This window comes from Quercus suber, unplaced genomic scaffold (assembly GCF_002906115.3).
Source record: "Quercus suber isolate HL8 unplaced genomic scaffold, Cork oak 2.0 scaffold_170, whole genome shotgun sequence".
NCBI classification, from domain to species: Eukaryota; Viridiplantae; Streptophyta; class Magnoliopsida; order Fagales; family Fagaceae; genus Quercus; species Quercus suber.
Genome location: NW_027069630.1, coordinates 1,083,524 through 1,106,552, shown reverse-complemented (window position 1 = coordinate 1,106,552; position 23,029 = coordinate 1,083,524). Strand labels below are relative to the sequence as shown.

General features: G+C 37.2%; 1 protein-coding gene and 1 long non-coding RNA gene across 4 annotated transcripts; both read right to left on the bottom strand.

Moving 5' to 3' along the window:
• Positions 1–2,010: 2,010 nt before the first annotated feature.
• On the bottom strand, positions 2,011–2,961 carry LOC136069450 (uncharacterized). The gene is made up of 2 exons (XM_065777986.1): positions 2,683–2,961; positions 2,011–2,367 (listed from the first exon to the last, which is right to left on the bottom strand). The coding sequence occupies exons 1-2, from the start codon at positions 2,959–2,961 to the stop codon at positions 2,011–2,013; spliced, it is 636 nt and encodes a 211-aa protein (XP_065634058.1).
• A 1,641-nt stretch (positions 2,962–4,602) lies between these two features.
• Positions 4,603–10,606, bottom strand: LOC136069441 (uncharacterized). Of its 3 annotated transcripts, none has more exons than XR_010630676.1 (3): positions 9,270–10,606; positions 6,434–8,945; positions 4,603–6,378 (listed from the first exon to the last, which is right to left on the bottom strand). It is a non-coding gene; the product is annotated as an uncharacterized LOC136069441 (long non-coding RNA). The 3 variants fall into 3 exon arrangements; XR_010630675.1 differs by having other exon boundaries at positions 4,603–6,358; XR_010630674.1 differs by having other exon boundaries at positions 4,603–6,547; positions 6,805–8,945.
• Between the last annotated feature and the right edge of the window lie 12,423 nt (positions 10,607–23,029).

Sequence of the window (23,029 nt, the reverse complement as noted above, 5' to 3'; positions counted from 1 at the left end):
AGTGAAATAATCTGTGCCAACCAGCAAATATCTTTTATTTCCCGGCGCTTTGGGGAAAGGACCTATAATATCCAGGCCCCACTGGGCAAACAGCCATGGACTGGACAAAGGGTTAAGGACCCCTCCTGGCTGATGAATATTTGGGGCAAACTTTTGGCATTGGCCACACTTCTTAACATACTCCAGGGCCTTCTTCTACATCCCCGGCCACTAGTATCCCTAGGTGATGGCCCGATGCGACAGGGATCTTTCTCCTGTGTAACTCCTACAAATCCCTTCGTGGAGCTCTTCGAGCAGTAATTCTGATGCCTCAGGGTAAATACATAGTAAGTATGGTCCAGAGTAGGAGCGCCTATACAATTTGTAGTCCTCTGACAACTAGAACCGAAGAGCATTTCTTCGTACTTTCTCAACCTCTGACTTCTCCTCGGGCAAGACATCATCCTTGAGGAATCTCACTATAGGGTCCATCCAGCTAGGACCCACCCTAATTTGATAGATATGAACTGTGCCCTTTGCCACCTCACTTGCTCTTTCCAGATGCTCGAGAAGAATGATCTAAGGTAGGTCTCCTGCCAAGGAGGTAGCAAGTGTGGCCAATGAATCTGCATGGGTGTTTCCACTTCTAGAGACATGTGGCAAGCTGAAAAAGTCGAAGTCTGACTACAAGCGCTTGACCTAGCTTAAGTACTTTTGCATCCTCGCATCTCTGGCTTCCAATTCTCCCTATACCTGGCCCACCACTAATCTCGAATCCGAGAACATTTCCACTGCTTTTTCTCCCATTTTTTGCACCATGACCATCCCTTGTAATAAGGCCTCATACTCAGCCTCATTATTCATAGCCGAGAATCCAAGTCTCAGGGATTTCTCTATGACAGACTTCTTAGGAGATATTAGGACTAGCCCCACTCCAGAATCCCTCTGATTTGCCGTGCCATCAACGTACACTTTCCAACATGGGGGCCTTGGGATAGAGATTGCCCCAACTGACTTTCCATCCATGTTTTGCTTCTCTGCTATTGTTTCTACTGGGGGCTCAGCAAATTTGGCCACCAAGTCAGCCAGGACCTGGCCTTTTATAGAGGTTCAGGGCATGTACTTGATGTCAAAGGCCCCTAGAATCGTGTTCCATTTAGCGATCCTTCTAGTGTAATCAGCAGTCCAAAGTACAGACCTCAAGAAAAGTTGGGTTAAAACGATAATCGTGTGGGCCTGGAAATAATGGGGAAGCTTTCGTGTAGCGTGGACCACGGCTAGTATGGCTTTCTCCAAGGGTAAGTACTTGACCTCAGCTTCGTGCAGCGACTTGCTCACGTAATAGACTAGCTTTTGAATGCCGTCATCATCCCGTATTAGCACCAAGCTCATAGCATGAGGGGCCATGGCAATATACGCGTATAGAACCTCATTGGCCTCAGGATTGGACATGATGGGTGGCTGGGATAGGTACTCCTTGAGTTGCTGGAAGGCTACAATATAGTCCTTGGACCACTCAAATCCCTTCCACTTGTTAATCAAGAGATAGAATGGCCTGCATCTATCCGCCAACCTGGAAATGAACCGATTCAAAGCCGCTATCATTCTAGTAAGCTTTTAGACCTCCTTGGGGTTTTGCGGAGGCTTTAGGTTATTAATAGCCTTGATTTGGTCAAGATCAACCTTAATTCCCCTGTGGGTAATAATGTAGCCTAAAAACTTGCCAGATCCCACGCCAAATGAGCATTTGGAAGCGTTTAGGCGCAGTTTATGCTTCCTTAAGGCATCAAAGGTGCAGCCAAGGTCCCTCAAATGCTCGGAAACCATTTTACTCTTCACCACCATATCATCTATATAGATTTCGATGCTCTTGCCCAACTACGGCTCGAACATTCTCGTCATCATCCTTTGATAAGTGGACCTTGCGTTCTTTAGACCGAACAACATTACTTTGTAGCGGTAGTTCCCGATGGGTGTCATAAAGGCTGTCTTCTTCTGATCCTCCAAGGCCAATGGTATTTGATGATAGCCCTAAAAGGCATCTAAGAAACTCATCCAGGGGTGGCCCGTAGTTGCATCCACCGGCTGGTCTATCCGAGGCATAGGGAACGGGTCTTTTAGACATGCATTATTCAGGTCTGTGAAGTCCACGTAAACCCTCCACTTTTCACTTTTCTTCTTGACCACCACACTATTGGCCAACCATTCGGGATAAAAAATCTCTTTGATAGCCCCCGTACACTTAAGCTTCATCACTTCTTCTCTAATCGCATCAACATGCTCCCTTGATGGGCGCCGGGGTGGCTGCTTCTTGGGAACTATGGACAAATTGACATTGAGATGGTGACCAATGAAGGATGGGTCAATCCCTGGGGCATCATAGGCATCCTATGCAAACACGTCAATATTTCTTTTGAGAAACTCAATTAACTCCTCCTTCTCCTGAAGAGGCAACTGGGCTTCAACTTGAAAGAACTTTTCTGGGTCATCACCAATGACCACTTTCTCCAGATCTTCACATTTCACTTCTTCGGCAACTACATCAATATGCGCCACTAGGGCCTTTGATTGCTATAAGTTCTTTTCGGCAGTGGCCGAGGGCTCCGCGTCGAGCCGACGTGAAATGGCAGCCACCATACATTACCTTGCCGTGGATTGACAACCACAGATTTTGAGAACTTGGTCCCCTGATGGGAATTTCACCTTCTGATGCAATGAGGAGGCAACGACCCTTAAGGTATGGAGCCAGGGTCTACCGACAATGGTTGTATATGGAGAGTAGGTGTCCACCACAATAAAGTTCACCTCCACTATCTCTAGGCCGGTTTGGATGGATAGTTTAATCATGCCCTTCAAAATAACAAGCTTCCCATCGAAGCTCATCAAGAGAGAGCTATAGGGCATCAGGTCTTCTGGTTTCAACCTTAGCCCCTTATAGAGGTCTGGGTACATGACCTTGGCCGCACTGCCATTATCCACCATCACTCTTCTCACATCGTAGTCCCCAATTCTGAGAGTGACCACCAGCGCATAGTCATGGGGCTGTGTGGTTCCAATCTTGTCTTCCCTCGAAAAACTCAAGATTGTATGAAAATTTTTTCTAGCCTTCTTCAGCTCTGGTTGGGACTCCTCGGCCGGTAGCTGAGCCACAGTTAGCACCCGTGAAGGGTGCGTGCCTGTCCTTCCCGGAGCGGCCAAAATCGCATTAATCGTCCCTACAGGAGGCCTTAGGGCATTATCTCTCTGGGGTTCCTGATAGGTCTAGCCTTGATGACCACTGGAATGATGCAGAAGGTGCCTCAGCTTTCCTTCTCAGACTAACTAGTCCAGATAGCTCCGAAGGTTTCTGCAGTTCTCCGTGGTATGCCCGTGGTCCTGGTGGTATTGGAAATAAAGGTTCTGGTTGTGGCTCGTGGACTCTCCCGCCATCTTATTCGATCATTTAAAGTATGGCTTGTTCCTGATTTTCTCCAACATTCGATGTATTGGTTCTCGGAACACAGTGCCGACGATCTGTGTGTTAGTTGCTCCAGGTTTCCTTGCGAAATCTCTCCACGGGCAGCTGCTATTATATCGGTTCGACCTAAAATCCCTCCTCTCTTGGGGGACAACCTTCTCCTTTCTTTTACCCTGCAGCTGGTCTTCCTCTACTCATTTGTACTTATCAATCCAATCCATTAGCTAGCGGACACTGGTGGCAGGCTTACTAGTCAGGGACTTCCTTAAGCTGTGCCCAGCTAGGAGACCATTTTGAAGGTGCTGATGGCAACATCATCAAAATTGCCATCCAGTTCATTGTACATCTCCTAATATCGGTCCGAGTAGGCCTTTAGAGTCTCTCCATCATGCATGGATAAAGACAATAGTGCACTCAAAGAACGAGGAGCTCTGCTGTTCATAACAAAGCGAGAGCCAAAGGCCTGGGTCAGCCATCTATATGAATCTATGGAATTCATCTTCAAGCCATTGAACCACTTCATCGCCACTGGACCCAAGCTAGAGGGGAAGACTTTGTACATCAGTGCCTCGTTCTTGGAATGGACAGCCATCCTTTGGTTGAACTGGCTCACATGCTCCACATGGTTTGTTTTGCCATTATAGAAGGTGAAGGTTGGCTGCTGGAATCGCCAAGGAAGTATAGCTTCTTCTATGTGACGTGTGAAAGGTGATTGGGAGAGTTTATCCAATGCCCTGCTCATGGCATCGCTCCCCAAGCCCCTAGGAGATGGGCTTTTATGTTTATGCCTCCGGTAGTGCTCTTCTTCAAGAGAGAACGTTTTGCTTGGAGGTGTTCTCGATCTTTGCTTGTAGTCATCATGGCTTTCATCATCAGAGGGCATGTCAGGGTTAGAATGAGGCTGCCTTCATTGTGCATGGCGCAGCTTTCTCTTCAAGTCTTCTATCTCTCGTTGCATGGCCTAATTATCATTCTATCTCTAGGATACGTGGCTCCTAACTTCTTCTTGCTGCACAACTCGATTGTCATTTTGTCTCTGAAGTATGTGGCTACTCACGCAAGAATGGCTTCTACTGGTTTGAGTGGTGTGCACACTTCCCTCCCAAAACCTTCCATTCTCTTCATTTAGAGCGCACTCCAGGTTGGGAAAGTTACCCCGTTGCTGGGATCTAGCCTGTTCAGGCCGATGGGAGCTCGCTTGATGAGGGCCTGATCCTACCATGTTGGATTGTTGCCCCTACTAACACACAAGTTCTTCCCACAAACGGCGCCAATTATAGGGACTGGATCTAAGCACTTCTTTTGCTGGATGAGTGGACTCAGATCCAACTAGCTCAATACAATGAATTTGTAGAGAATAGGTTTAAGAACTAGGCCTTAATGAGGATTGCAACAACTAAACATGATAGTGAGTGGGTGGAATGACAAGAACATGGGCTGAAGTATGAAATTCTACTCCCCGGCGCTCTCTCAAGGAACGTGTAACCCTTCTTATTTCTTCAGTATTTGACTACAAAGGTTGGGAAAGTTCTACAAATTGATATTGTATTCTCCTCCTCTTCCCATAAGGATTTCTTACATTATATACCCCCTTTCAGTTGATCTTAGCCCTACACTTATTGATTGGGCAGGTCACTACTTGAGTGCTTGTCCCATCAGTCACCTTCCCATTCTTTCTGTGGGTTGCACCAACCAGGGCTGCACAGTTCAGGGGTCATTTCTCCATTAATGCGGCCAGAACGTTAGTTGTGCGCATTTAATGTAGAGGTGTCTCCTTGAATTGTTCCTTCACCATGCTTCCATGGCTGACACATTGTACTTGCTCTTTCTCTTGGGATGTTCCAAGAGGCTACCTTTGATGGCCCGTTGCTTCCTCTTTCCATGGTCTTGGTTGGCCGAGGACAGGATTGTCCTTGGCAATGTTCCTGGGCAATTTGGACTTTATCACTTCGTCCTCAGACATCTCTTTCTCCTCGGCAAGGGCCTTGGGCTTGGTATAAAGTGGGCCGGGGTTGCCAAATTCTATGACCCCACAGTTGCTATGTTTTTTTTTTCTCTTTCTTTCTCACTCTCTCTCTTGCCAAGTCTCTCACTCATTCTCTTTCTCTTTCTCTCTAACCAGTCCTAATAACATGCCTTTGACCAAATTTGTCGTCTACTAGTCCTAAGAAACTCCATATTTCACTTGAATGACACACCTCTAAAAGTGGTCTCTTATATTTATTTATTCATAAGAAAGTGACTAAACTTTTTTTTTTTCATTTTTTTTCCTTTCAACAATCCCGTTGAAAGGGACTTTGTTGTATGACATAATGTGTGACTAGATAAATGATTCACTTGTCCTCACAGTTCACAGATTAAAGGATAATGTGAGTTTTTAGACCCCTTAATACACAATTGGATTAACCTAGTTAATTAACCAAGTTATTACTTATTCCAAATTTTAGATCTAGGTTAACACAATCATATAATCATATCAATGTAAAGTGCGGAATATAAAGAACACAAAGATATGATGACCTAGGAAAACCAAACCGGTAAAAAACCTGAGGGGGATTTAACCTAGCTATCCTCAAGGTAAAACCAAATCCACTATGAAAGAATCGAAGTTTTACAATAGCGACTTAAACCATTAACATCCTATTGCTACCTTATGTAGAAAACTTACTAACACGAATACGTGCAAGCTCCGAGACCACAGACTCCTTCTTTCTTGGAATCCCAGCAAGTACAAGCGCTCCTGCTTGTGTATCTTTAAGCTCTAATTGCAGCAACTGAAACGATTATCAAGCTCTCAATGAAATCTCCTTCTGGAAAATCCTAAGCATGTGTGAAGGAAATCGCCTCTAAATCTCACTGAAGATTCACACACACAGCAGGTAGAGCAACCTCAAAAACGTGGCTAGGGTTTCCCTTTTATACCTAGGGCAAAACATAAAATCCTACACGTCATATGGGCTAAGGCTGAGTTGGAAATTCTGCAAAAAAAAATTCTACCTGACTTTAGATCGATCGAGCTAGTTAGAATTGCACACTCAATTCTGCAGCTAACTCGATTCCAACTTTACACAAAAGGCCTATACTTTGAGCAAGTCTAAACAAGACTAAAACCTGTTTTGATCATGGTTTGCCAACATTATAAAATGAAGTTGTAATACATTAGTTCCTAATTACTTAGAACTTAACAGATAAGACTATTTATGGATACTTTATACAAGAAGAAAATATCTACACTATCAAGAACAGGAAAAATGGCTTGCAATGTGTAATTAATGGAGTTCATGTATATGAGATTATAACAATATTGGTAATGGCAGGGATAAAATAGGACAATAGTGATAATAAAGATCAAATGTCATGTTTCTTACTTTGGGCTTTGAAAGACTCCCACTTGTTAACCCAACTTACAAGAGATCACCTAACCATAATGAGATGAGAATAATGTACCATTGTCAGCAACAACCAAAAGAATGAGGAAAACAACAATAATGGCTCATAAGTTATAATTCAATAGTAGTGTGGAAAATTAACTCATAGCACATAATTCTATAGACTTAGATCATACCAAGAAACAAACCCTAACTTAAATATTTGAGTCCTTGGACCTTGTTTAATTCTCCAAATGCAGCTTCCATGTCTTTTTTAGACTACATTGAACTTAGAATTTGATTTGTACTTTTTCTTCACATTTTTTCCATTTTAGGGGTGCTCCCCTTTCGCATACTCCATGAGTAATTGTGTTGCACACCCTTATGGAAAACTTTATATTATATTACTTGCCCAAAAAAGAAAGAGACGAGCTATATATTATTAAAAAAAAATGTTAAAACTAAGAAAATCTTCAAGAAAGGTGGGTGCATTATTTCCAATTATCCATTATTAGTCTAAATATTTAATGCAAGTAGAGTTCACTAAAACAAAGGTAATTTCCAAATCATGACAATTTTTAACTCTTCTCTTATTTATTGTTATTTGGAAGCACCCTTCATAGACACACACTAAAAAGGACAAAACTTAGGTATAGTACGTTAAGTGTTGTTCCTTAATTTTTTTTTTTTTTTTTTTAAGATTCAGCCACGTGGCTACTTAACTAAAAAATACACTTCCATTCCATGAGCGAAAATCTATATGGCAAAATTTTAAAAGGAGAACCTAAGGAACAACATCTAAGTACTGTATCTAAGTCTTGCTCCACTAAAAATGGTACCTACAGATTGAAAAAGATATATAGTTAATTACTTAGAAAACAACTAAAATAAAAACTTATTGTCTTGATTGTATTATTTAATTTAGAGCATCAGTTCACTTATTTCTGTAAATGTCTTCTTCATTATGATATTATATGTAAACCATTATACTATTTTTAGTTACAAAAAATCGAACATGACAATATCTCTATTACATGTTGGCGAATTAATCAGGAATAAAAAAGTATGTAAAGCATGTTAAATGTTAAAAGATGCATATAGCAAGGAGGGTCAAAGATGTTTTCCAACATAGGTCCTGTGACAAATTGCACCCGGAAAACATCATCATCAGAATGTACTTAACATATTTGAATTGCTTTCATTGCCAATCCTATGACTTCTTGAAATCAAAAGAACTACTAATACATCCAATAATATGAGCTACTCTTTGACGACAAAAGTTGAAGAAAAAGGCATTTCAAAAATTACTACGTAGTAGTTTGGCATTTTTTTTTTTTTTTTGTAAGTTACTAGTACGTTTTCATTGACAATTGCTCCGGTGTAATTAGCTTCACCAAACAAACGACAATGGTAAATCAAATTAAGGAACTGGATTAATAATGCATGTGAAAATGGTAACTTTATTCAGGGGAAAAAAAGCATACCTTGTCATAGTCTACAAATCTAGACAGCTCTCCACAGTCCACAACCAGAGTTCCAACATATATACTAATTATGAAGAAGATAATGAGTGTAAATGATCAGGAAAACTTACTTAAGGCAATTCAGAACCTTCCCATAAAACTTAGGAGGTTTTAATTCCATGCTTCTCTCTAGATTGCTCTTCTTCTATTCCGGATTCAGTACCTTGAGGCTTGAGACATATGGTCATCGTCCAAAAGGCACGAAGGCTTTGCGTTTGAGTTCCCATTATTTACAGGTGTAGTAACATATTTTTAATTCACCTTAATATGAGATTCTCTCTCATTGAGAATTTGAGATTTTACATCAGAAGGTTGAGCACACGGTGTAGTAGGTTCATTATGAGTTGTAGTTGTAGGTAGGGTGTCAGAATCAGAAGCAGTTTTGGCATCAGGCATTAGGCACTACTTGACAACGTTCAGTTTTGGCAACTGCAAATTCAGCGGTCTCAAGATGACATGTGGAAAATATTCTTGTTGTCATTGCTGCGATCACTGCCTGTATTAGTCTTCTGAGGCAAGTCATCTAATCGGTGTTTCAACTCAATTAAATAGAACAAACTTCCGCCAAGCAGGGGACCCTCTGGTTTGAAAACACATACCAGTGTTGTACAGCCCTTACTGGTGAAGATGGCAAGGATAACAAAATTAGTGATGTAATTAGCCTTTTTAGCTCTCTGGAGTGAGGAAGAGAAGAAAGATGCAAAATTCTAAAGAGGACCAATTTTCAAAGTTCAGAGAGGTAGTTTGTTCATCTGATGATGTAAACTAATTTTTTTAGGCGGATATGGAATATGGAAAAGATCCAAGCCATTGTGGGCAATAGTAAAAGATTCTAGAAATAGTAGAATTGATGAAGAAATTTTTTAGTAACATAGGATGTGACCAAAAATCCTTCTCTAATCTGAAAATATTGACAAATCGGTTGGAATGAGATGAGCTTACCTTCTTCGATTGCATGCACCATCAGGCATTGATTTGTTTTGTTTGGTATTCCAAGACTTGTAAGCCAACATAGTTTTCATTTGAGACAACAAAAGAGGCAAGAATTTCATGAAGCCCCTCCCCTCCACCAGAAAAGACTCCTTCATAGTCGATATCTTCACGATTATATACTCCAACAGGAGGACGTCATTAAATGGCCATTTCACCCACATTTTGATGTGTTCGAGAGTAGTTATTTTTACACATGTTTCCTATTTATTGGATTTTGATGCAGAAAACATGATATCATTTGATACAAAATACTTTTTCCTCACATAAAAGTGGCCCCATTGTGAGTTGAACACATCTCTATGTGAGAGAAATGAAGTATACTTCTAAAGTACTCAATAATAACCCTAAATGAATGTGTATTTAACTCTGATCACTTTTAACTAGGGGCGTCAAATTCATCCTTAACCCATTTGTCTACCTATAAACCCACCCAGTTTAATAAATCAAAAGTTTATACTTTATAGCGAGCTACTCCATCAATACAGATGGCTAATCATATCAAAGCTATCATGTTTGGATAAGATTGAAGTTTGAAACGCAACCCATGTGGGTGCATTATTAAAATATGGCGTTGTCTTGTACAGCTAGAAAACCTCTCTCAGCCAATTTAAATTGTGACCCCTTTAGAGCATCTCCAGCAATATATGTATAACTAAAATATTAGCTATAATAGAGAATAGGACCCAAAAAAAAAAAACTACTCCAACAGCTTCTCTATACCCAAATTTTTTTTTGGATTATGAACAGGAGCCCATCATTAGCTATTAAATTTGTTGGATTAAAATATTACCAATAGTTCTATTATATTAATTCTTTCTCTCTCCTCCTCCATATTTTTTTTTTTCTCTCCTTCTCTCTATTGCTTTTTTTTTTTTTTTCTCTCATTCTCTCTGTTGCTGTTGCTTCTTTTTTTCTCACAAACCAAATGAAATCAGAAAAATAAAAGAAAAAAGAAAAAGAAAAAAGAGAGAGACATGTTCATAAGCAAAAGAATTAATCCAAACACAAAACACAAAACAAAATCCAATTCTTAAAATAAAGTTGAATCAGAATAAGCAAATATGAAAAAAAAAAAAAAAAAGAACAAGCCGATCTGACCCAAGCCAAATAGTGGGGAGGACGACGAGCGGCAGTGGAGATGCTGGAGCGGCGACTAAGATGCTGGAGTGGCGGTGGAGGCCCAAGCCGATCTCTCCTCCTCTCTCACTCACTCTCTCTCTCTCTCTCTTTTCTCTAATGTGAAGAGTAGATATTGCTGGAAGATTCTTGCGGAGAAAAAGAAATAAAAGAAGGGGGATAGAAGAAATGTGTGTGGAGGAGAATGAAATGAAAGAATAAAATATAATATAAAAAATAAATAAATAATCCTAATTGAGAAATTCTACCACAATATTTTCACAATATTTCACAATAAATTTTAAATAATAGATTGTTATTAGTTAATATTGGCGAGAAAAAAAATAATTTCAGTGATGAGTTCAAATTAGAACTAGTAACAACTTTCCACATAAATTTTGTTGTGAAAATATTGTGTAAAATGTTGTGGATGTAATACTTCTCATTTAAAAATATAGTTGTTAAAAAAAGAATAAATGATGATAAAAAAGGAATAAAGAATAAATGAAGAAATAATATTTAAATGAGATAAAAAATGGGATAGAGAATCTGTTGGAAGTGTATTTGAAAAAGTTGGTAGATAAAAACTAAATGTCACTATTCGTTCTCCAAATAGTACAAAAATTTGCTGAAGTTGCTAGAGATGCTATTTGACTATGGAATTGCTGATAAGGGTGGCTTTCCAAGATCTGATTTGTCTGTGATTTTGGTGCATTGTCAAGATTTGGTATCACGTCTACATCAAAGCATGACTTTCTTGCATGGATGCACAATAGTGCTTGTCAACACTTCTCTATATATATGAAGCTTGTTATTTGGAAGTGGTGTTATTTTGCTCTATGGGAGCCAATGGTGTGGCAAAATGTAAGAGTGAAAGATCTCTTTGATGGGGGTTTGTGGAGGGTTGTGCAGAGAAGAGAAAAACTTCTCTTTGTATTAGGTGCAACCCCGAACTTGGTATTGAGTCTCAACTTTTGTTTTGAGAGAGAACTTTGTATTTATGTGAGAGAATAATTTGGGAGTATTGGGGTTTGGACATTGTGAGAGCGTCATTACACCACCTTTTGTATTCTCCATATTTGTTAGTGAAAATATGTTCTATTGTCGTCCGTAGGCTAAAAGTCAAACTATGTAAATCCTGGTGTTCTTTTTTGTGGGTGCCTGTGTATATTTTCTTGTTGGACTTAATTTCTTAAGCTTTGGGGGGATAGAAACATAGATCAATGAGATGGGTATTCCACCAACACGAATGTGGATCAAAAAGGGCATCCACTAGTGCATCTGAAGAGAGAAAGTAGGAGGAGATAACACTCTTCCATCACCATCCTTCAACATTTAATAGGATACCTTTCTAAGCAAAAGAACTCGAGGAGGATTTAGCTTAAAAAATAGAGCAATTTGGGAAGTATTTTGCCTTGAAGACCCAATAGAAGATAGAACTCGTATCTTGAACCAGATGCCACACTCATAGCTTCATTAAATTTAGCACGATCTCTAAAATCCAAATCTCCGGCCGATTTTGGTAAACACATGGACTCCCAAATTTTCCTATGAATCTTCCTTCTGTCACCTCTCAGACCCCACTAAAATTTTCTGATTAACATTTCAATATTTTTTAGGGAGAAAATGTTTGAGCTACGAGGTTAGCAGCATGTTGTAACTATCTCCAAAAAAAAAAAAAAAGTATTAGACTGTGTATCTTGAACTCAACATGTGTGTGCTATCTATACTACTATTTAAGGGGCTTTTCTATTTGGACTTGACATTTTTTTGGTTCCAAAATACTCCTATATCTCCATGTTCAAGTAAAGACAAAACTAAAGGATCGTCTGATAAAAATACATGTCTAACTTGCACTAAAACATTGCTTACAAAATAAGAACACTCTCCCATTAACCCACTTCTTCAAAGCAACTATATACTTATTGTTTTTTTGTTTTTAAAAGAGAAAAATAAGTTAAACAACACACGTTGCTGTTTTTTTTTTTTTTTTTTTTTTTTTTTTTTTTCTATAAGATAAACCTACGTTTCTAATACTTTATTATTATTTTAAAAAAACATTCTAAAGTTTTTTTTTGTGATCAGAAAATATTGTAATCCTAAATTATAATGGGGGAAATTAAGCCATGAATACATAATTGGCCTTAGACATGGCAAAACGGGCAGGTCAGGTCGGGTCGGGTTCGGGTCGGGTCAATCGGGTTGCTGGTCAAACGGGTCACGGGTCAAAAACGGGTCATTTCAAGTGGGTCAAAATCGGGTTCGGGTCAATTGGGTTGCGGGTCGGGTCGGGTCAGGTCGGGTTGACACGTATTTTTCACGTGAAATTTTTTTTTTTTTTTAATTTTATAAAGAAAACAATATGTATCTGCCATTTGAAAAGTTATGCAACAAATTACTTAATGTAAAATGCATTATTTTGAATTCACCACTTATATCAAGAATGAACTTAGTTAAATTTATTAATACTTATTCAATAATTTTAAAATTATACAAATCCTAACATTACTATCTAAAACAAAATAACACAAAGATAAGTAAAACAAATACACAAGTTTTATTTCTACACAATATCAACATTTCAAAATATAAAACAAAATTATAAATGACTTATTGGATAACTCATTTGATAAAGAATAAAAACATATAAGAAATTTACAAACTTGAAAATTAATTTTATAATCTATTATCAGTTGTGGTTGACACTCTATTTCAATTTGAGATATACTTTAAAATTTGATTGCTTACTTATTTATACATGGTCTCTTTTATAAATATCATATTATTGTTAAGCAACACACACTCTAGGAAATATCATAATTTATTTTGAAAAGCCGTTTATTTTGGACATAAATTATTAAAAAATAGGTCTAATTATTCATAATTTATACTACTTTGATACTTTAGCTTGATTATTTTTACACTTGTGAATGTTTCTCACATGTCTACAATTTTAAATCTATGTTATTAACTCTACTGTAACCAGATTATTTTGGCATGTACTTTGCTATTTGACATCTAAAAATATTTACTCATTACAGAATGTTCAACCATTTATCTTTTAATTAATTTGCATGTAGTTATGTAAATGTATCAATTGTTTCCTTAAAGTTCACAATAAACAATTAAATCAATATTGTCTTAGTTTTACTATTTTTTTAACCAAAAAAAAAAAGTTTTAAAAAAAGGTGTTCGGGTTCGGGTCGGGTCACGAGTCAGGTCGGGTCAGAAAATTCTGACCCATTTTGCCATGTCTAATATTTGGCCCCCTCTTGCTTACACAATAGTTGGACTCGGCTGTATCCATTACCCGGACCCGGTCCACTCTAAGCATGTACAAATAAAATATATCGAGGGCCGACCTAACGGACTAGCCGACTAGGGAGTAGAGTAAAGGAGTGTATATTAGGTATTAGGGATTTTAAATTTTAGGGATTTCGAAAATGTCAAGGTCGAGAGAAGGTGCAGCTTAAGTTTAAGGTCCGACGATTCGAAGTGGAGGTGGGGGCGGAGGTCGAGAAGGTGCAGGTTAAAAAGTTTACCCGAAGAGTTGGTGGAAGAGATCTTGGCATGGCTTCCAGTAAAATCATTAGTTCGTTTCAAGTGCGTTAAAAAGTCATGGTCAGCTCTTTTCCAAACCCCAACTTTCATTGCCAAACACCTTCGTTTCAATCAGTCTAAAACTAAAAACCATCCAAATCCAACTCTTCTTGTCCAGATCCTTAGCCGAAGAAGTCTTGTTTCAAAATACCTCCTGCAATCTCATCATCACGACGAGGCCAATGACCACCGAAGTGTTTATCATGATCACCTCCTTTCATGGCTTTGTTTTATGGAATCCGGCGATCAGAGAAGGTAAAACCGTTGCATTCTCGTCATGATGAAATATACTTTAATGGACTTCATCATTGGCTTGGTTTCTCCAACGAAGAACCTGGGGAGAGATATAATAGTCACATAATTATATCCTTTGACATGAGCCATGAGGTTTTTCAAATAATAAGGTTTCCAGAGTTTTCAACAAGAAAAAGAAAAAGGCTTGCTGTATTCAATGTTTGCTTTGCTTGTATTCTTTATGATATCACTGAATGCATTGATATATGGGTGATGCGTGAATATGGGGTCGAGGATTCTTGGACCAAACAGCTTGTTGTAAATCCCCCTGTACCAATTACATGTCCAGTACGATTTTTCGGGAATGGAGAATTCCTTCTGTTTGATGAAAATTGGGTAATGGTTTTGTATAACATTGGTTCTCAAGAAATTAGGATTCTTCAATGCACAGGCTATCCAAACACATCACTGCCAATGGGACTTATCGATTACGTGGAGAGTTTTGTTTCATTCACAGGTGGAAATGTGTTTTAGAGTTATTTTGCTTGAGCTCCTAGTTATTTATATCAAAAATATTGTTTCAATAACTTATGTGTGGCTTAGAGAAGATGATATTGCATCTCATATGGATGGTGTGTTTGTTAATTTATTTAGAGTGAGAGCTAAATAACATCTCAGCTATTGCTAGCTTTGTTGTCTATTTGTTTCTAGTAAAATTTACAAATACTTGGTTACTTGAGGATCTGTATCGCTGGGTAACGTGACAAATTAAGTTTTATATATTTTGATGGAAACCATATTTATTGGAGGTAGATGACTCTGTTGCTAGTTTTTCTGAAATTGTTCACGTTGTTGATCTTTTTACTTAGAAATTTAGATGGATAGTTTTTCATGTTCTGTTATACATCATGATGTGCTTCTTTTAGCCAAGCCACAGGTTTGTTTTCTGTTCAACCTTTGTGTCCATACGTTGTTGTTCTATTAATCCTCTTTACATGATCTCCTTATTATCCTTGTCTGTTGCACGCCCAAAACTCCAAATAAGAAATAACCCACTGCTTTCCTTCCTTTCCGTTCTTTTCTTTCTCCTAGGAATCCTATTGCAGACACAAATAACCTTTTAGACAATGTCATATTTTGGAATTTATATTTTATACCGGCAATCCTACTCTTAGTGTGACCACATCTTCAGAAGTCGTCACCATAGCTTTGACATTGAATTATTATGTTATCTGTAGGATGTACTTATAGTTATTTCAGTTACTTCTAACCTAAGCCGAGAGTCCTTATATGTCAATTGCCCAATGCTTTGAGTCTGACCTCTCCAAGTTCAACAACCATTCCTAAAGCTTTATTGCGAGGTTCGTAAAATGCTACTAATCAATATGAAATTCCCTGGTGATTTTCTGTTAGATCCTAATCTTATCTTTTTCCATACACTCATCTGATTGCACTTGATGTTTGTTGTCTACCATGCTTATCCCCATTTTTACTATATATGCCTTGGGCATGAGCCATAACTAATTAGGATCACTGTATAAAAATAATGATATTTTTAAATCATGGATTGTACAAGTACTACTCTACAATTTAGGTTAGTAAGCTATAGCTGAAATAAATTCCTGGCTTAACTCACAAATTCTATTACTGTTATTTTGAGTTGTGACTATTAGAAACATATAGTATTACTTTTTAAACCCCCATTTTGAAACATAGTATAAAAAAAACCTTTTTGACGCCAGTTAAGAACTCCAAAAGCAGAATTATGAGATGTGTTTGTTTGAGACTATTTAAACCACGATTATAAGACCTAAACTTGTTTGATTGCTTCATTTTGCATTGCACAAAAGCAATCTGCTTCAATTCCTCATTCAATAAATTTCCTAAGTTCTAGATTTATAATAATAGTAATTAATCTTATAAATTGCGCAAGTGATAAGTTTTCAGCCAAATCTAAAATCTGATAATTGGAGCTATGGGGCATCATTCTCTCCGTTGCTACATGGAGGTCCAAACTTGATATGAAGGAAACAGAACAGTCAACACATAGTAGGATACATATTATTGTTGCTTGTTGGATATAAATTTAGATCTTCAGAATTTATAGAAGGTCAAATTTGCTTGATAGCAACCACCTTGGATCTTAAAAACCAAGCCTATAATTATTGTATTCATCAATAGGAAGATGTCAAGCGGTGGTTAGGCACATTATTATTGGCAGCCTCATCATGTTGCACAAATTGTGTCGGAAAACCTGCAGAATAGTTCAAGTTTTAAAAAATATTCATGATTGGAGGTCCAATTTTTATACCAAGAAACACAACTCAATTAAATGAACAAACATCTGCCAAGCAGGGACCCTCTGGTTTGAAAACACGTACTTGTAATTACTGGTAGTGATGTGACAGAGCCTCAAGAATGGCCTTGATGTTTCATGGAACAAACACCTGGGCCATCCTGGGGCAGTTTTCTTACAGTTTGCCTCAGGCACCACTATCTTAACATAGGACAATAAGAATTTTTGATACTAAGAGGACAGAGTTGGACAACCCTTACTGGTGAGGATGGCTAGGATAACAAAGATTAGTGATGTAATTAGCCTTTAGAGCTCTCTGGAGTGAGGAAGAGAAGAAAGAAGCAAAATTCTGAAGAGGACCGATTTCCAAAGCTTGGAGAGGTAATTTGTTCATCTTATGTAAATTAAATTTTTTTTAGGTGCATGTGGAATATGGAAAAGATCCTAGCCATTGTGGTAATTTTAAAAGATTCCAGAAATAATAAAAGTGATGAAGAAATTTTTTAGTAACATAGGATGTGACCAAAAATGCTACTCTAATAACAAATCGGTTGGAATGAGATGAGCTTACCTCCTTCAATTGCATGATCCATCCGGCATGGATTTTTTTTTTTTTTTTTTTCCGGGTATTCTAAGACTTGCAAGCCAACATTGTTTTCATTAGAGACAACAAAAGAGGTAAGAATTTCAAGCAGCCCCACCTCCACCACAAAAGACTCCATTATAGTCAATTTCTTCATGATTACATACTCCAACTGGAAGATGTCATTAAAAGGCCATTCCAACCACATTTTGATGTGTTTGTTACATTTGGAATGTGGCATTTATATAATTAAATGGACAAAGGTTTGATTTAAAAGAATGTGTATTCAACTCTTATCACTTCTAACCAGGGGTGTCTAATTCTACCCAAACCCACCCATTTCTCTCCCCTTTTTTCTTATACTAGTAGTATATTTGATTTGCCTGATTCTTGTGTTTTTTAGACTTCTCATATATGATATATGCTCTGTGTTTTGCTAATGTTATTCATGAATATAAAATTCCCTGGTAATTTTTTGTTAGATCGTAATCTTATATTTTTGCATATACTCACTCATCTTATTGCATTTGAATTCTTAGGTCAGCTGTAAAAACTCAAGCTGAAGTAATTCCACATACGCATATCCTAATCTTATCTTTTTCCATGTACTCATCTATTAGCATTTGAATTCTTAGAAGGTCAGTTGTAATAACACAAGCTGAAGTAACTCCATATGCACATATTATTGTTTTTTTCTTCGTCTTTGCCAACTTAAAGTTGGTTTTGCTTTTAACTGACCGAAGGTCGTTGTTGACACATCAGATGATTAGGTTGAAACCAAGAAATTAAAAGAAGATGAAGTACTATACTTTGAACTGGACAGCTTTAGCCTTTAGTTTCTTCTGGTAGATGACAATGAGGCAACGCCGCAATGGTCTTGTATAACATTGGTTTTCAAGAAATTAAGGAGCGTTTGGTATGGGATTTTGAGCAATAATTTTCAGTTTTTAAACAACATTATACTTATTTTTACATACCTTTTCACTTATATATATTTTAAAAAAATACAAACAATGTTACTAAAATAATGTTACCAAAATTTCATGAGTACCACATGTCAATGAGACACAGGGCTTATATGCCCGTCTCACCCAAAATTTTTTCAACTGATTGTTTGTCTTTTATTCTTTAACCTTGGTCTTACCCAAGTTACAATAATATACTTGTTTTTTTTTTTTTTTCCTTACAAAATCTTTTTAAAAAAAAAAATGGTTAAAAGTTATTAGTAAAAACCTAAGGGGAAATAAAAAGTAAAGAGGAGAACATGGTGGCGTGCCCAAGGCTAGGAACTCTGTAGAAGTCCTGCTTCAGACGGTGAAACAGCTAACACGTGTGAGAGACAAAAAAAAAAAAAAAAAAAGAGAGAGAGAAAGTCATCATCTTATCGTATTTACGTGGCGTACATGCAATGCGGGGGTGAGATTGTTTCTTGTAAGTTGAAGAGTAATAAAAACCTCACACGCGTGAAATCCAAAAAAGAAATGACTCTCTCTCTCACACGCATGAAGCACAGAAATCGAAATTATTGCGTTTGCACGTTTTGCCTATATAATAATGGGATGCAGATCTTCTAGATTTCCTAAGGTACTCTACCAAATAGATTTCCTTAAATCTTAACCATTCTTTAATGATTTAATGGTCTAGATTTTGCCATGTTAGTATTTTACTAACAATAATCTTAATTGTTTTGTTTGTAACATTATTTTATTATTTTAAGAATATTGTTAGTGGAATGTTAACATGGCAGAATCTTGACCATTAAATCATTAAAAAGTGTTTAGAATTTAAGAAAATCTACTAATAGAGTACCCTAAGAAATCTAGAGGATCTAAATCCATAATAATGTGGCCCTAGTTACATGCGATGTGAGATAAAAATAGAGAAAACATTCCATCAGGAGCTAGCGTAAAACCAATGTTTTACGTCAGCCAATAAAAAATCGCCACATGAAAAACATTAAGTTAACACTTAGAGAATAAATTAGGTCAGGAGCTGGCATAGAATGTGTGTTTTACGCCAGCCAATCTTGACCCGCCACGTCACTTTTTTTTTTTTTTTTTTTTAAAGAAAAAAGATTAAGCCTCTCTTTCTCTACTCTAAACCCACATAGTTCAGCAGCTGAAATACCTTAAAACCATCCCATCAACTGAAGCCACATCCGAGATTCATAAACAATCAAATCTCCAGCTCGAGCTTGAGCTTGAGGTTCAGAAATGGTTCCAGTCCTTTAGCAACCTGGTTAAGGCCCAAAGGGATTACATCCAGTCCCTTGCAGGCTAGCTCCGACTTAGCCTCTTTCAAATCAACAAAAATCCACTATCTAGAACTTCTCTAGAATCCAAAATTTACTCACTTTGTGAAGAATGGCACATTGCCGAAACTTCAAAGCTCAACACAAGTCACCAACCCTCGGCTTTTCTCTCTATCTCTATTTCTCTTTATCTTTTTATTTTTTTACTATTGTTCGAACGTTTCTCTTTTTATTGCCAGCCTGTTTGTGGGTTTGGGGATTTGGTTTCTTTTTGGGGTTTAATGATTTGGAAAAAGGAGGGATTTTGATTTGGGTTTGGGGGTGTTAGAAAGAAAGGATTTTTGGTTCGAGTTTTAGGTGTTCAAAAGGTTGGATTTTTGGCTTGGGTGTGGCTATGTTTTTGCGGTGAGATTTTGGGGTTTCGGGTTTTCTATGGCTGGATGTGTGTGTGCTATGTTGGCAGTGGTGTTAGTGGCTTGTGTTGAGCTTTGAAGCTCCGGCCATGGCAGTCATGGGTTTGATTTAGAGATGGAGAGATCAGGTGAGGAGAGAAGAGAAAGAGAGGGGGAGATGCTTAAGGCTTAATCATTTTTGCTAAAAAAAAAAAAAAAAAGAGTCTGCTTTGTATTGTTCCAAATCCAAGTGTTGCCGGACCATGTTTTTGCATTGTCAGTTTCCTGCAATTGTTGAAGAGAAGCAAGAGGTCCCGGTAGAATTATGTGGGTTTGGAGAAGAGAAAGAGAGGCTTAATCATTTTTCTTTAAATAAAAAAAAAAAACTAGTGACGTGGCGGGTCAGGATTGGCTTGCGTAAAACATACCTTTTACGCCAGCTCCTGACCCAATTTATTCTCTAACACTTAAACCCCTCTCCAAACAAAACGAAGAAAGAAAATCAGCCCTTCACGCCTTCACCTCTGCTTCCTCTGCTTCCTTCACGCCAAACCTCCACCACCGCCACACAGATCGCCAGAGCAGAATGATTTCAAAGAAGAGAGAGTTCTCGCTGTGCCCTATGCTTCCTCCTCTAGGGTTGTGCCATCCTTTGCTTGCCCAAACCTCCACCACACCACACACTGAAGCTCACCACCACAAAGTTCACCGGAGCTGTGCGTGGAGCTTGGAAACAAACTGGAGCCGCCATGAGCCACGATCCAAAGGTTTGTTTTTCATGATTTACCCTTTTCCCCAATTTTGATTTCGAATTGGGTGTTCGGATTTTTTTTTTTTTTTTTGCTTCATCGGAAAGTTTCAAATTTTGAGCATTTCCTTTTTGATGAGAATGGAGGGTGAGTGTATGTTCATATCTTGTATTGTTCTAATGAAAGATGCTGTGTTGGGTTTTGATATGATCTGGGGTTTGTTTGGTTTTGAATTTGGGATGTTTGATTGATTTGATTAAGTTAGATTGACTGTTAGATAAATTGGCTTTAGATGTACAATGTGATGGGATTGAGTTTGGAAATGATAATTGAATACTGAATTGGAACTTGCTGTGAAAAAGTTGACAATTGTGTTGAAAGTTTCAAAATTTGTTTTACTTTTTCACAAATGGGTTTTTGTTGGGTTGCTATAGCTGTATTATGCTTATAAGATTGATATTGTGTTTTTTCTGATTTCTTTTGTTGTGGTTTGAACTAGGTAAATTTTGGTTTTTGAAGTTTATGTTGGGTTGCTGGAGGTTTTTTTTTTTTTTTTTTTGGCGAAAAGCCACTTTTAGTACCTACATTTTCAGGCAATTCTCATTTTAGTCCTTACATTTTATTTTTACCACTTTTAGTCCTTATTCTGAAAAACGCTTTCCATTTTAGTCCCTTCCATTACTCATTTAACAGAATTATTCTACGTGGCAAACGATCCAACAGTAAATGCTGACGTGTTCATTAAAATAATATTAAAAAACATTATTTATATTTTTTAAAATGTCACATCAGCAATTTAATTTTACAAAAAAGCCACATCAGATAAAAATAATAAAAAAATTTCTAACCTAATTATTTTTTTAAACAAGAAAATAAATTAGTTAAATTAATTTTTTTTTTCTTTTTTTGGAAGAACATGAAGAACCGAAAAAATTTAAAAAAAAAAAGAAATCACAACAGAAACTCATCTCGAATCCACTTAGAACCCAGCAATCCCAGAGAAAGGAAAGTCCAATCAAACATACAGTAGTGAAAGGGATCTAAGAAGATGAACAACAACTATTGTGTCCAATCTCAGATCAGAACACAGCAAAAGGATAATCTAAAATTTCTTTCTCTCTCTCTATGTTATCTTCCTCTATGATTCTAGGTGTTCAAAAATATGCTCGTATCGTTTTTATTGTGCCTATGTGCATGAGCATTTGGCAACACAAAAATCAAATCAAAGGCAAGCAATCACAACTGACAGATAATCAGACAGCAAAAGAGCCAGCAGTGGAGCCATAAACAAAGCAAAAATGTCAATAGAGAATTAGACGGTGCGGTAGCTACAACAGGATAATAGTAAGTCTCATCAGGGTCACGCATCCATCTTGACCAAAACACACACATATATAACCCATCAGATCCACGATCTAAACAATCTCCAATTCATGGATCTGTCATTTTCACCACCTATATGCCCAAAACCTTCACTTACCAACGATCTAGGCACTATGAGAGGAGCTATGGTAGAACTCTGAATTCTGAGTTCTTCATGTTCTTCCAAAAAAAGAAAAAAAATTAATTTAACTAATTTCTTTTCTTTTTTAAAAAAATAATTAGGTTAGAAATTTTTATATTATTTTTATCTGAAGTGGCTTTTTTTTTAAATTTAAATTACTGATGTGGCATTTTTAAAAATGTAAATAATTTTTTTAATATTATTTTAATGAACATGTCAGTATTTACTGTTGGACCGTTTGCTACGTAGGATAATTCTGTTAAATGAGTAACGGCAGGGACTAAAACGGAAAGCGTTTTTCAGAGTAGTGACTAAAAGTTGTAAAAATAAAATGTAGGGATTAAAATGAGAATCGCTTGAAAATGTAGGAACTAAAAGTGGCTTTTCACCTTCTTCTTTTTTTTTTTTTTGTATGTATATGCATGTGTATGTGTGTTTTACTTGGTGCAATATTGATATGGGAGGATTTTCTGCCCAAAGTGTGGAAATGATGGCACTTTACGCAAGGTAGCGAAATCAATTAAATTGGAAATCAATTACTACATGTTAGATTGGAAGTAATATATAGAATGAAGTTGTTTAAGCATTGTATCTACTAGGTTGGTTATGCTGTCCTGTTTGTTGTGTATGGCTCTTCAATGGCAGCTTAATGCTCAAGTCCATCCCATAAGGTGTAGGAGATGACTGTCATTTAACATAAGTTAGGAAAAATTTTCTGCTTGACTGAATTGAATCTAAATTTTTTTTTTTTTTTTTTTTTGGGTTGGTAGTTATCTAACCCATTTGTTGAAGATTCAAAAGAGTGTTACTTCTTGTATGATAGGATTTCTAAATTGTTTGATTTCTTTTATAAAAAGAAAAAAAAATTGCTTCTAATTTATATTAGAGAAAGGGAATGTAAGTAAAATGTTTAAGGTAGTTAATGCACCAAAACTTCTCTTTGCTGCAAGCTAAGGAATATCTTGACCTGCCAGAAGTTATGTC